The 10,995-nt window shown below is 34.0% G+C and overlaps 2 protein-coding genes across 3 annotated transcripts; both read right to left on the bottom strand.

Moving 5' to 3' along the window:
• Positions 1-107: 107 nt before the first annotated feature.
• On the bottom strand, positions 108-5,338 carry LOC106776016 (probable protein S-acyltransferase 17). 2 transcript variants are annotated; one of them, XM_022787324.1, is made up of 10 exons: positions 5,129-5,338; positions 4,955-5,048; positions 4,214-4,308; positions 3,947-4,114; positions 3,795-3,867; positions 3,629-3,681; positions 2,026-2,117; positions 1,881-1,936; positions 1,660-1,785; positions 108-653 (listed from the first exon to the last, which is right to left on the bottom strand). In XM_022787324.1, exons 1-10 carry the CDS (start codon positions 5,275-5,277, stop codon positions 378-380), a joined length of 1,182 nt encoding a protein of 393 aa, XP_022643045.1. In that variant the 5' UTR covers positions 5,278-5,338; the 3' UTR covers positions 108-377. The 2 variants fall into 2 exon arrangements, with proteins under 2 accessions (XP_022643045.1, XP_014518793.1); XM_014663307.2 differs by having other exon boundaries at positions 1,881-1,933; positions 5,129-5,336.
• Positions 5,339-7,067: 1,729 nt separating this feature from the next.
• LOC106774448 lies at positions 7,068-10,977 on the bottom strand. Its single transcript, XM_014661447.2, has 7 exons — positions 9,659-10,977; positions 9,364-9,582; positions 8,838-8,924; positions 8,582-8,728; positions 8,033-8,059; positions 7,823-7,918; positions 7,068-7,724 (listed from the first exon to the last, which is right to left on the bottom strand). The coding sequence occupies exons 1-7, from the start codon at positions 9,905-9,907 to the stop codon at positions 7,524-7,526; spliced, it is 1,026 nt and encodes a 341-aa protein (XP_014516933.1). The 5' UTR covers positions 9,908-10,977; the 3' UTR covers positions 7,068-7,523.
• Positions 10,978-10,995: the final 18 nt, after the last annotated feature.

Here is a 10,995-nt window from a genome sequence, read left to right as displayed (position 1 = left end):
AGTTTTTGGCAGCAATATAGCCAAACTGTGGACTACACACTGCATTGATGAGTTTTACAGCCAATATAAATTAACAAAGAGCAGTGTCACAAAAAATAAAAAATAAGTGCAGTGAGTACACAGATATCTTTCTTACTAGAAACAAATAGTACAACACAACCAAAAAAGCAGACAAGGAGGGTTATCAAGTACAGCCAATCAATTCAGTCTACACCTAGTCTAGAACCCTAATAGACAATAGCATTTAATATAACATATTACTGGTTTTCAAAATATTTATTGGGTAATCTAAATAAATGCATAGACATACTATCCACTCAATATATGTGCAACTAGCCCACAAAAGCTCTTCAAAGACACGTTAGTTAGAATCATACTCATCTGGACTTCAATTTGTTTTGTGTAAAGGACCACCTTGCAGAGAAAGGGGAAATAACCTCCAGAATATTGTGGAAGAAACCTTTATCGTAAACGTTATTCTTAACAATTACCACATCTTCTAGAGGTGATTTTTTAAAGAAGGCTCTCCATTTGCTCGATGAGGGCTGTTTTTCACTGCGAATTCCATCGATACTTTGCTTTAGGGCTTCAGCGCTCACCTTTGCTTCTCTTAGCTTTCTTTGCCACTCAATGTAGTCTTGCCACTTAAAAGTCTGTGATCCATATAGAAACCTTTAGTTTCATTGAGCATTAGGGGGCCATTAGCATCTCTCATAAGCATGCAGTTTTCTGGCTAAATAGGACACAATTTGAACAGTGATAAACAATATAGAGCAATTGTACTTGTGAACAATTCTGCATTCTCAAACCAGTAATAACTGTAAGTTGAAATTTAAGCTGCCAGACCTAGATCTTTTTTTTTTTTTTAATTTCAGTTGATGAAGCAACCGTCCAATTCATGTAGGGTTGTCAGTGCAAGGATTTTGCTACTGCCTTTTTTAAGTCCAAGGGAGACTTATAATACGTCTTACAAGGGGGAGGGGAAGAGGGGTAAGGGAATGGGAAAGTGACAGAACACATTGCAGGGGATTGAACTCACGCATAGCTCACTCACCAACTTAACTGACTTAAATATCAGAGCACATTAACCAGAAGGACTCATTGGAAACAAACACTCACAGAACAAAAAATAAATTTATCAAATGTAATATATTCACCAGCATTCCTTTCATCAAAAAGGTAGTAGATTATAAATTATCAGTCTCAGGAAGATAAACAAGCAGGCATTACAAAGATCAAATAGACCCAACAGGACACTAACAAAAGGCGGTTCGTTCTAGTGCTACCTAATATCGATTTGTTTCAAAAGAATTTTATGAAAACTGAAAACCTCTAACAACGCTGTCATTTTGTCCAGATGCAAAACTTGTTCTAGAACATCATACCACATCAATTTTTTTACTATCCAGCGATCATGTAAACTTCAAGTTAGATATTATGTACAGCATTTTCTTCTAACTTAATGGGAACGTACACAAGGTATCCATACTCTACATCTCTAATTCAATTATTTAAATGCATAGCATTCTGATCTCTCCCTTTATGAGAATTTTTATTATCAAATAAGAAAAAAAAAGATAAAGAATTCCTTGACACGACCTGGTTCCTTCTAATTTACTAAAAATTACTAAATACATTTGAAGGTTAGGTATAAGGTACCTCATTAGTGGTGGTATTGGTAATGCAAAGCTTTGCATGGTAACCAAAGAAACCAGCTAACAGCATCCCAATGATTGCAAGGAACACCATAAGAAGTATCTGAGTGTTGTAAGAACCCAACAACCACTGTATGATAACAAAATATCACTAACCACTTAAAAGGAAAACAGGGAATCAAAATAGAAAACATAATCAGCATGTACAGACACCAAATCCCTCACCTGCACAATATTAGGAGCTAAATCCAGAAAAGAATTTTCTATTCCATAATAAACTGCTTGGTTATGACAAGGATAGAGAAGTATCAAAGTTAGTAAAAAACAAAAAATTAATCCGAGGATGGTATTAGTTGCAAATATATATTACCAGTTAGAATATCAACAACTCTTAATTCTCTTAGTCTTCCAGCAAGAACCAAGCCAATGGCAACTGTTCCATACAAGCATATAAGGAAATGCCTACAAGATGTAAAAGAATCACAACTACAAATAGAAGTAGAGATGAAGAATGTATAACCTATTGCCAATCTAAGGTAAAGTTGAAATCAGTGACTAATGATTATTACTAAGATTTTCTAGTTATCTATACTGCATCTCATTGAAGGGGAGGAAAAAGATTGCAAAATAGCACATTAAAAAACACATCCTCACGATGTTTTGAAAAGTTTAAGACTAAAGTGATAATGGAACAGTGAATTGGTAAAGAAATAGTTAAGTACCATGTCGGAACTGAAGTTTTCTTTTCAAAGTACAAATAAAATTTATCAAACAGAAAACAGATACACAACATAGTTATTAGAATTGTAAATTCACAATTAGAATCCTATAATTTGACACGATTTGGCTACCTGTTGTAAAGATACGATAAGGATGAAGTTAAGTTATCTTCTAAAACAAGACAAAGAAAAGTGAGAGGGAAGAGATGATAAAAGATAAAAAAAGAAACTGGAATGCAGTAGGGCTGCCCAATCACTCTGTACGCTAAGGAAATGGATAGAACTTAGTATTGTGGAAATGGAAAATACGAACACCACTCATATTTGGTGGTAGCCATCTGCCCTATAGTACAACAGTAAGAAAAAATACAAAGGAACTGGTAACTCAAGGGTTCCAAAGGCCAAGGAAAAAGCCAAAAAAGAAGGAACAGGAAGGATGTTTAAGCATGTAGAAATTTCTATCCAAAGTGCAAAAATATACTGGCATTAGCCATTTTTTGGTTGGGATCAAATATAATCAATCACAGTCTTATTTTAATATATATCATCTATTGCAGTAGTAGTCTTAGGATTGATTGGAAATTAATGTATTGATCTCGATTGAAAATAAATCACTAAATGAATCATGCTTCTAGAAATAGGATTTAACTCATTGATTGTCTCTATATTGCAACAGAGATTTATTCAGTTGATGGTTGAAAAATTGATGATTGATAAAGAAACATACGATCCAAATTTTAAGGAATTAATGATTGGTGATTTTTATCAATTATTACAACATTGGATAGTGAGAGAAGAAAACTTATACAATCACGGTTGGTTGTGAGAAGGAGATTAGTGAAGTTTGATCCCAACAATGCTGTGAATATTGTTAAACTTTCTTCATTTGTAGTTAGTTCTTCAATCAATTGTACTCTCTTACAGCAAGCTAACTAAAACTTGTGAGTAATGTGGAGAAAATCATCAATTACTTGAACAGAAACAATATAAGAATAATTATATCACAAAAGTCCATGACAAGCGACTTTAACTTATCACTATCCACTTTGCCTATTTGCCATACCAGCCAAATGACCAACAGATACCTCTTGGAATATTTTTTGTGAACCTCTAATTTTATTTAAGGAGAGGAAACTTCAAAAAAAAAATTGCTTAGTCTCTCAATGCATTGTACATTCTGGGGTTCCTTTGGTAATGGAGTTAGATTAGACTAAACAAAAATGATACTTATGTAAGAATACATGTTGAACTCACCATAATAGAAATGCCATGAAATACCGTGTGTTTTTCTCCCCAATGCAATTGTTCTGCGAGTTAAACAACTTCAGTACATCTTCAAAAAAGTATATGATATATATTAAATGAGAATGAGAACCACACGAGCAACCTTATCAAGAGGAGAGTTTCAAAGATTACTAACCATCCATCCACAGTGATGATCAAATCGAGCAACACACCGGTCACAAATGCTGCAGTGTTTAGACCTAGCAGGTCTGCAGAAAAAAATTAAGACAGTTTTATAGATGACATAGCCAACATTTCAACAAAATTCAACAACAGTGTCACACTCACTTTGGAATTTTGCAAGTGGAACATTCTTTCTCTGAGTAAATAATATTATCATACGGATAAGCAGAAATATAATTAGAAACATTCTCGGCGTTTACGGTCCCAGGATCAGAAAAGCTGGTCAAAAGAAAGAGCAGAATTCCAACAGCAACTGCCAATAAGCTTGTGTACCTAAACAAAAATATAAGATCTAACAAAATTCAGGATAGAATAACGCTGAAGGAACCATTAAGTAAAATAGAGTACAACATTGGCCAAGCACTACACTACCTGTGAATTCCACTTAAATAGTAACCGGGGATATAGGCAAAGCAAGACTTGGCAACGAAATAATAGGTAACACTGATTATCACAATGTATACGATCTGCACAAACAATATTCAAAGCAATGGAGAACATAAAAAATTGCAGTCAAGAATTTCTGAAAAGAAAAGAAAAACCACGATCTCACCCCTAGGATAATATGCAATGAGTTAAATTATTCTTTTATTTCCTATAATTGTCCCCATTTTATGTTTTAATTCCTATACGAGAAAATACGAAGTTCTGGTCCTCACAAAGTTTTCAATGATGTCATAAATATAATGATGTTATAAATTTAGTCCGAATTATCTTGTATCCACATGGGAACCGGAACTTACAGTTTTATCGTACAGGAACTAGAACTTTTAAAATATACGGACATTCAAGACTGTGCAAGTTAAGGATATCGCCATGATCCTAAAAGGATATACGAACTGGAGGCATTTGCATCCCTTTCGTAATTATGGCATACAAATGACGCAAGTAAGAAGTATTCACACGTCAGAAGTGAGCAAATCGTAACCTAGATAATATAAAAAACGATTTCCGTGATGAATTAGACGAAGCAATTTATCCAATGAAAAACTAGAGGAATTGCTTACGGATTCCACTGTTATGCTAGTGGTAGGTCACAAAGTAATAAGGACCAACAATTTCACTGTAAGAGAAGTTGAAGAAATGAATTGAAATAGAAAAGAACAGTAGTACCTGTAGAAGAGGATTGGGACGATCGCAGCAGTAATATTCGACAGAAAGAACTGCATCCATACACTTATGGCCGAAAACTGCGCCAACGAAACGTCTGCAATAGAGAGAGTGATAGATGAAGCCATTGAAATTGAAGGAAGCGAAAAAGGAAATTTGAGAGAAAGAGAGAGTTACAGGAAATAGTCGTAAGCACCGAAAGTGAGAAAATGGTGTATGCGTTGGATGAAAGTGCCTTCGAAAATTGGCCATCGACCGCAGAGGAAAGAAACAACGACCACCGCAGTGACCAAACCATGGCAGACCAACAACCACTCTACGCCCATTACTCCTTTTTTCTGTGCTTACGCTCATTTCATCATTTTTACAACCCTCTCCAGATCCAAGGGATGAATTTTTTTATTAATTATAAATTATAAAATATATTACAATAATATTATTATTTAAATGTGTCTTCACGTTTCTAAATTTTAGATAAATTTGCTTAATTCCGTTTTTGTTTATTGGGATTATGATCTAAGTTTTGCTGATTAGGATTTTTGGTTGTCGTGATTTCTATGAAAAAGAATTTCTGTTTTTTTTTTTTTTAATTTTTGTGAATTGGGATGCTTGTTACATTGGTCAACATTCAGCGTCGAATAGGTCCGGTCAACTTGATTATGGCATGTCAAATGCGAGACACTTCTAATTTTGTTGAGAATATTACGATGAGTGTAGTTAGAAGAGATGAAAAAAATAAACATTGAAACTAAGAATAAGGTACAGATAATATTTATTATAATGAAAAAAATAGATGCTTAGAGATACTTGTAGATATATATATATATATATATATATATATATATATATATATATATATATATATATATATATATATATATATTGTAAAATTTTAAAATAAAATTTCAAAAAAAAATATATATAGTTAAATTTTTCGTTTATAAAATATGTGAATTATTTTAAATTTGTAGATACTCATGAACATGTGAATATTTAAAAGGAATTATAAATTAAAAAGAATAAAAATTATATAAAAAGAATTAAATTTAACTATTAATTTTAATTAAATATAAGTTAATAAAATATAAATTAAAATTTAATTTTAATTTTTTACAAGTAATATAGATTTTAATGATGCTTATATCTAACCTCTTTATAAACAAATATTAAAATACTTACAATCTATTTTACAAGAATTTATTATTTTTAAGTGTTAACTATCCGACGTGAATTTTATCTAGACATCTTCATTAGTTCATATACTTTTGTTAGTACAACATACTCAAATAAAAAGTACATACCACCTAAATCAATGGTAATATTTCTTTAGAAATCTTACTATGATTATTTTCTTTGCTTTGACATTCTCATTGGTAATGTTTCAGTTTGTGACAGTTGAAGCAATCAACAATAGATTTGTCGAAGTTTGTCCTTCCTTGTTTTCGACACGTTTGTGACCTCGTCTGCGATTGGAAAAGTCCCCTTAAGTCAACTTCAAGGCTTGTTCTTTGTATGAGATAATAATCTTTTGCTCATGCACTAGCAAACCGCTATATAATTCATCTATAGATAGAGTATTAATGTCTTGTGCCTCTTCAATTGAATAAACCACATAGTTGAATTGCTAAGTCATAAAACACGATGTCTTTTTCACCACTTCTAAATCACTTTTATTTTTCACCATTAACCTTCATCGTGTTCGCAATTGTAAGTGTGTGAGCAAAATAATCATTCACAGTCTCTCCAACTCTTATATGGAGTGTTTCAAATTCCTTCCTATACTTGCAATTGAATGCACTTGACAGGTATGAAACCTTAGTACTTCTACTTCGTAGAATTCCATATGGCCTTAACAGTGTCCTTCTTAAGAATTGTCTCGAAAATGGAACGATCTAAGGCTCAGATAAGGCTTAAATCCTTAATTGATCCCCATGTTAATAGGAAATTTTCAATTTAGTACCCACTTTTAAAAGTGTATACATTAGGTCCCATGTTTTGCAATTTGTGTCAATTTAGTCCCTTTGAACCATCAATTTGGCTTGAAAATTGCAAGTGAACAAGTCATTTTGAGTTGCAGCATGTTTATTAACTGTTTGAACGTTTGGACACCTTCCAATTACTGTTACAAACTTGTTTGAAATGTCATTAATTCACTAAATTGACACAAATTACAAAACATGGAGACGCAATGTATACACATTTAAAAACGGGTACTAAACTGAAAATTCCCTCCTAACATGGAGACCAATTAAGGATTTAAGCCAATAGATAATGCAATCAGAGCATTACATTGCAAAATCTGTGAGAGATGAAAGGATGGGGTGGCTTGGTTGGGATCCAACTTGGTCTACGCAACAGTATACACATATCTCTAACTTAGGAGGTGGGCAAAAGTACCCCGAATACATTTGATAAACACGTCTATCAAGCTACATAGTCGTGCACTCATCTATAGTCATCAACTTGCCAATCTTCTAACATTTTTCTCTAGTAACGGAGCAAGACAGAGATACCAAATGAAAATTTAAAGAAATATTAATCAACATATAGAAGGGAATAATCAAAAGCTTCGTTAAAGATCTGAATCATCGATAGAGCTCTCTATAATGTCAATGCAGGTTCCTACAGATTTTCCCATTGACAAAGCCTCAGCAACCTTAGCTCGAGCTGCTTCATGCCTCCTCAAGAGCAAGACCGTGTTTAGCAAAGACCATCTAACTTGAGAATCTGCCTTCTTCTGTGTGAAGCCTAATCCCTTGAGCAGTAAATCCAACTATTTACATTTAACAAAGTTATCATTAGTAATGACAATGCTATGTGTAAGCATTCTAATTGTCATGACTAAGAAAGTAAGTAAAAAATTGCATAAACCTTTCTTATGTCATCCAGACCTCCTTCAGAAAATCCATATAGAAGATACTCCGCAGACACCCCAGCCAATGCTATACATGAAAATCTGTTCAATGTCTTAACATAAAACCAAGGCTGTGTCACATTACTAAAATTTTGTAACGTGCAGAATATCTATTTAAGCAACCTTGTAAGCAGTGAAAATTAGAAGTCGGTGAGATAGCAACATACTGTAGCTGATACTTTTCCTGTATTAACCTGTATGAAGTGAAAAGCGCCACCAATCAATAAATATAGTTGTCAACTAAATATAAATGTGATTCTCTGGATAATCAAGCAGTTTGATGAGTTAAAAACGCAACTGAAACACTCACTCAAAGACAGACTTACAGGTAAGTTGTGACAGTTCAAAGTCAAATTACTAGGACAAAGTCATGCAACGCCACATTCTCAGTTGTAATTCTTGCTATAAATCTTTGTTATCTGATTTAGTTTTTAGAGGGAATTAGGATGGGAACAAAATTCTCTCGTTAAATTTTTTATTGGACGGGAGGGAAAGGAATATAAACATTTCAAGTGTATTGACTATAATGATAAACATCTTTGCTTACACGTTATGAAATCCAAAATCATTAGGATATAAAAGCACATTAATCTTCCCTTCCTCTTAACTAAACAAAATGTCTAATCAAAATTCCTTCCCTCTCGTCCTTTGAGCCAAAGAATTCCTCAAAAGCAATTGGACTGCGTTAAAATATAAGGGGAAAAAAAGCAGCCTACTTCTTCTTGAAATTCAAAATCCACAAAGGCTGTGCCTGCTTGAATATTCAAAGATCCCTCCTTCTGCAGAGCATCCAAACTAGAAATAGAATATCCCTTAGGAAGTATTCCTATCAGATAAGCAATTAGAAAGTGGCCAGCTTCATGCTGCACAATTAAATTTCGACATGGTTACTTAATGGTCACTAAGATTATGTAAGTTAATTGAAATAAAATTACTTGTAAGTGTGCGATAATAGAATGGCATGAATCTGACTTGAATAACCCTATTGTGGTATTTCTGACTGAAAGTGTGACCAATTGTATCAACAACCAAGCTACCAATACCTCCACCAAAAGAGACCTGCAGAAGAAATTGGTTGGATGAGCATGCGATGCAATTCAATTAGCATGTCAATGAAAAAACACAAATATAATGAAGATTGATAGACAAACTTGATCCGGAATTCAACAATGCAATGAAACTTCAATCCTTGATACTTACAGAAAATAGTAATAAAAGTTCTGCTATTGGCAATGTGACAATTAGGTTAACGGAAATAACACTTTTTATTCATATGCGTATTGGAAACAAATCGAAACATGGACACAGCATATCTAAGAAGTTTAAACAGACAAAGCATGAGAAAAGAGAATAAGCTCCCCAAACAGGCAAATGCAAGAGTAAGCAATTGGTTGGACCAGCAGAAGATACAAACAAGCATAGAACAAATTACTCTTCTAGAAAAACTTCACTTCATAAATCTGGTGAAATGAAATGATCTCCAGGTTTGAGTAAGTACCGCGTCTAGTGTCCATAGAAAGAGCAACCCCAGTGATATATAGAAGATTTGTTGTGGGGAAATTCCAAAGGCATTCCATGCAGCAAGACCTCCTAGAATAGCAGCAATCTGAAGATTTCTTTCTATTGAACCAAGAGTCGTGTCCACAGGCGACAGAAGAGACAAAGTTTCAATTCCATTTAGCTTCAATTCATCCAAGGTGTAAAGCCTTTGAGGCACCTACAGAATAAGCATAGAGAAGGATTATCCAAAAAGCATAGAAAATTGAGAAGACGCAAGAGGACACAAGGCTAACCTGTCTGCCTGCACCGAAACATCGAAGCCCACCAGGCTTACCCTGCAAATCCTTCACAAGTGCAAGCGCTGCTCTGTCATCTCCCTTTGCTAGCTCCTCGTCCACTTTCTCCAGCACTGTCTTCCTAGACACATAAATGTTGGAGGAACATCGGATTCTTACCCTAAATTCACAAGTTCTCGGTTTGTGTTGTCCATGGCACGGTGTCAAGACCACACCCACACGCTGCATCAAACCAAAACCTACCATTTCATCGAAATTATTAGGATGGGTGAAATGAAATTACCTCTCTCTGCGTGTTTGATGGTTTTCGACGGACTCAACTTTTGAGGGCCAGTGTTTCAATTTTTCATTGCATGCCCTCTTCACCACATAAATACATGATAACCAATTTTAAAGTCAAGAAACAATTTTCCATCATTTAACCAAGGGTTATTGTTTATTATACAATTGGGATAAATTCCAAGATTTTCTTAAACATCAATGCAAACGAATAAACCAGATAGAAACAAATTAATGATAAAATATTCAAGGAAAAATGTCTTCATTTTGTAAATCTGACATGACGACGCCGTTTCCAACAGATGACGTTGACGCCTTTTAACAAAGATCGATTTAGACCCTCTTTCCTTTTGGTTGCGAAATACACTACAAATTTCATTAATTTGATACTATTGTTCAATAATCAATTTTATATTTCATTCCCCGTCCATTGAGTATCAATTGAAAGACCGCCAAAATACTCTCTTGTAAAATACTTCTAAAATCAAGCAAAAACCTTTTCATCGTGTCTAAAAAAATGGAAATATGCAACGAAATTTCGCTAAGCACTTTCCCCACTAGTATTCATACATAACCTCCGTTGTAGCACCTATCAGAAGAATCTAAAATCTAGCTGAAATTGAGTGTTGCAACTCGCTGACACAAATGCTCTTTAACATGATGAAATCATTGGGCAATTTGACGTAAGCTTATTTTCAAAAGACAACAGTAAATGATGAAAATATTACTCTGCGACAATTAACAAAAGGACACTCAAAAACATGAAAACCAGTAAAACCAAATCTCAGCCAAACAATCGAATGCCCCGGATGAATACAGCGATTGATCACTAAGGACATTCAGGCATGAACACTTCCCACAAAGACACAGGGCCAATAGTCCTCACAAAACGCACAAGGAAGAGAGGATCAATTAAAAGATGACCATATAAACCCTTACTGAAAAATAAAAAAAAAAAACTATAAAATCAAAAGTGTTAAAAAAGTTCACTATACTTAAGAATCAAAGCAACCCGGTTATTTTGGGGAGACCCCATAATCATCATTCCACATTCC

Source organism: Vigna radiata, chromosome 10, assembly GCF_000741045.1.
Source record: "Vigna radiata var. radiata cultivar VC1973A chromosome 10, Vradiata_ver6, whole genome shotgun sequence".
In the NCBI taxonomy this organism is placed as follows: Eukaryota; Viridiplantae; Streptophyta; class Magnoliopsida; order Fabales; family Fabaceae; genus Vigna; species Vigna radiata.
Note: the sequence above shows the minus strand (reverse complement) of the source record. Positions and strands in the feature narration are given on the sequence as shown.